General features: G+C 63.0%; 1 protein-coding gene across 1 annotated transcript in view; it reads right to left on the bottom strand.

The window, feature by feature from the left end:
* The window catches only part of GATA3 (GATA binding protein 3), a gene marked incomplete at its 5' end in the record, with an annotated part of 18,751 nt that extends 18,537 nt beyond the window's left edge, over positions 1-214 (bottom strand). Inside the window, one exon of the mRNA XM_009877943.1 lies at positions 16-214. Coding sequence (XP_009876245.1) covers positions 16-214 — 199 coding nt within the window. The remainder of the gene's footprint in view (positions 1-15) is intronic.
* Positions 215-216: the final 2 nt, after the last annotated feature.

The following is a 216-nucleotide window of genomic DNA, read 5'->3' as shown; positions in this document are numbered from 1 at the left end:
GGGGGGGGCACTCACCGTGGTGGGCCGTGGGGTATCTCTGCACGGTGGCTCTCACGGAGTTGCCGTAATACGGAGGGACGGGGTTGCCTTGTCCGTCGATATTAAAAAGTACATCCACTTCCTCGGCGAGAGGATACTGCGTGGGGTCCATGTAGGTATGGCCAAGCGTGGGGTGATGCGAGTCCGGGTGCTGCCCATTGGGCACGGCCGGGTGGG

Source organism: Apaloderma vittatum, unplaced genomic scaffold (assembly GCF_000703405.1).
Source record: "Apaloderma vittatum isolate BGI_N311 unplaced genomic scaffold, ASM70340v1 scaffold8571, whole genome shotgun sequence".
NCBI lineage: Eukaryota > Metazoa > Chordata > Aves > Trogoniformes > Trogonidae > Apaloderma > Apaloderma vittatum.
Note: the sequence above shows the minus strand (reverse complement) of the source record. Positions and strands in the feature narration are given on the sequence as shown.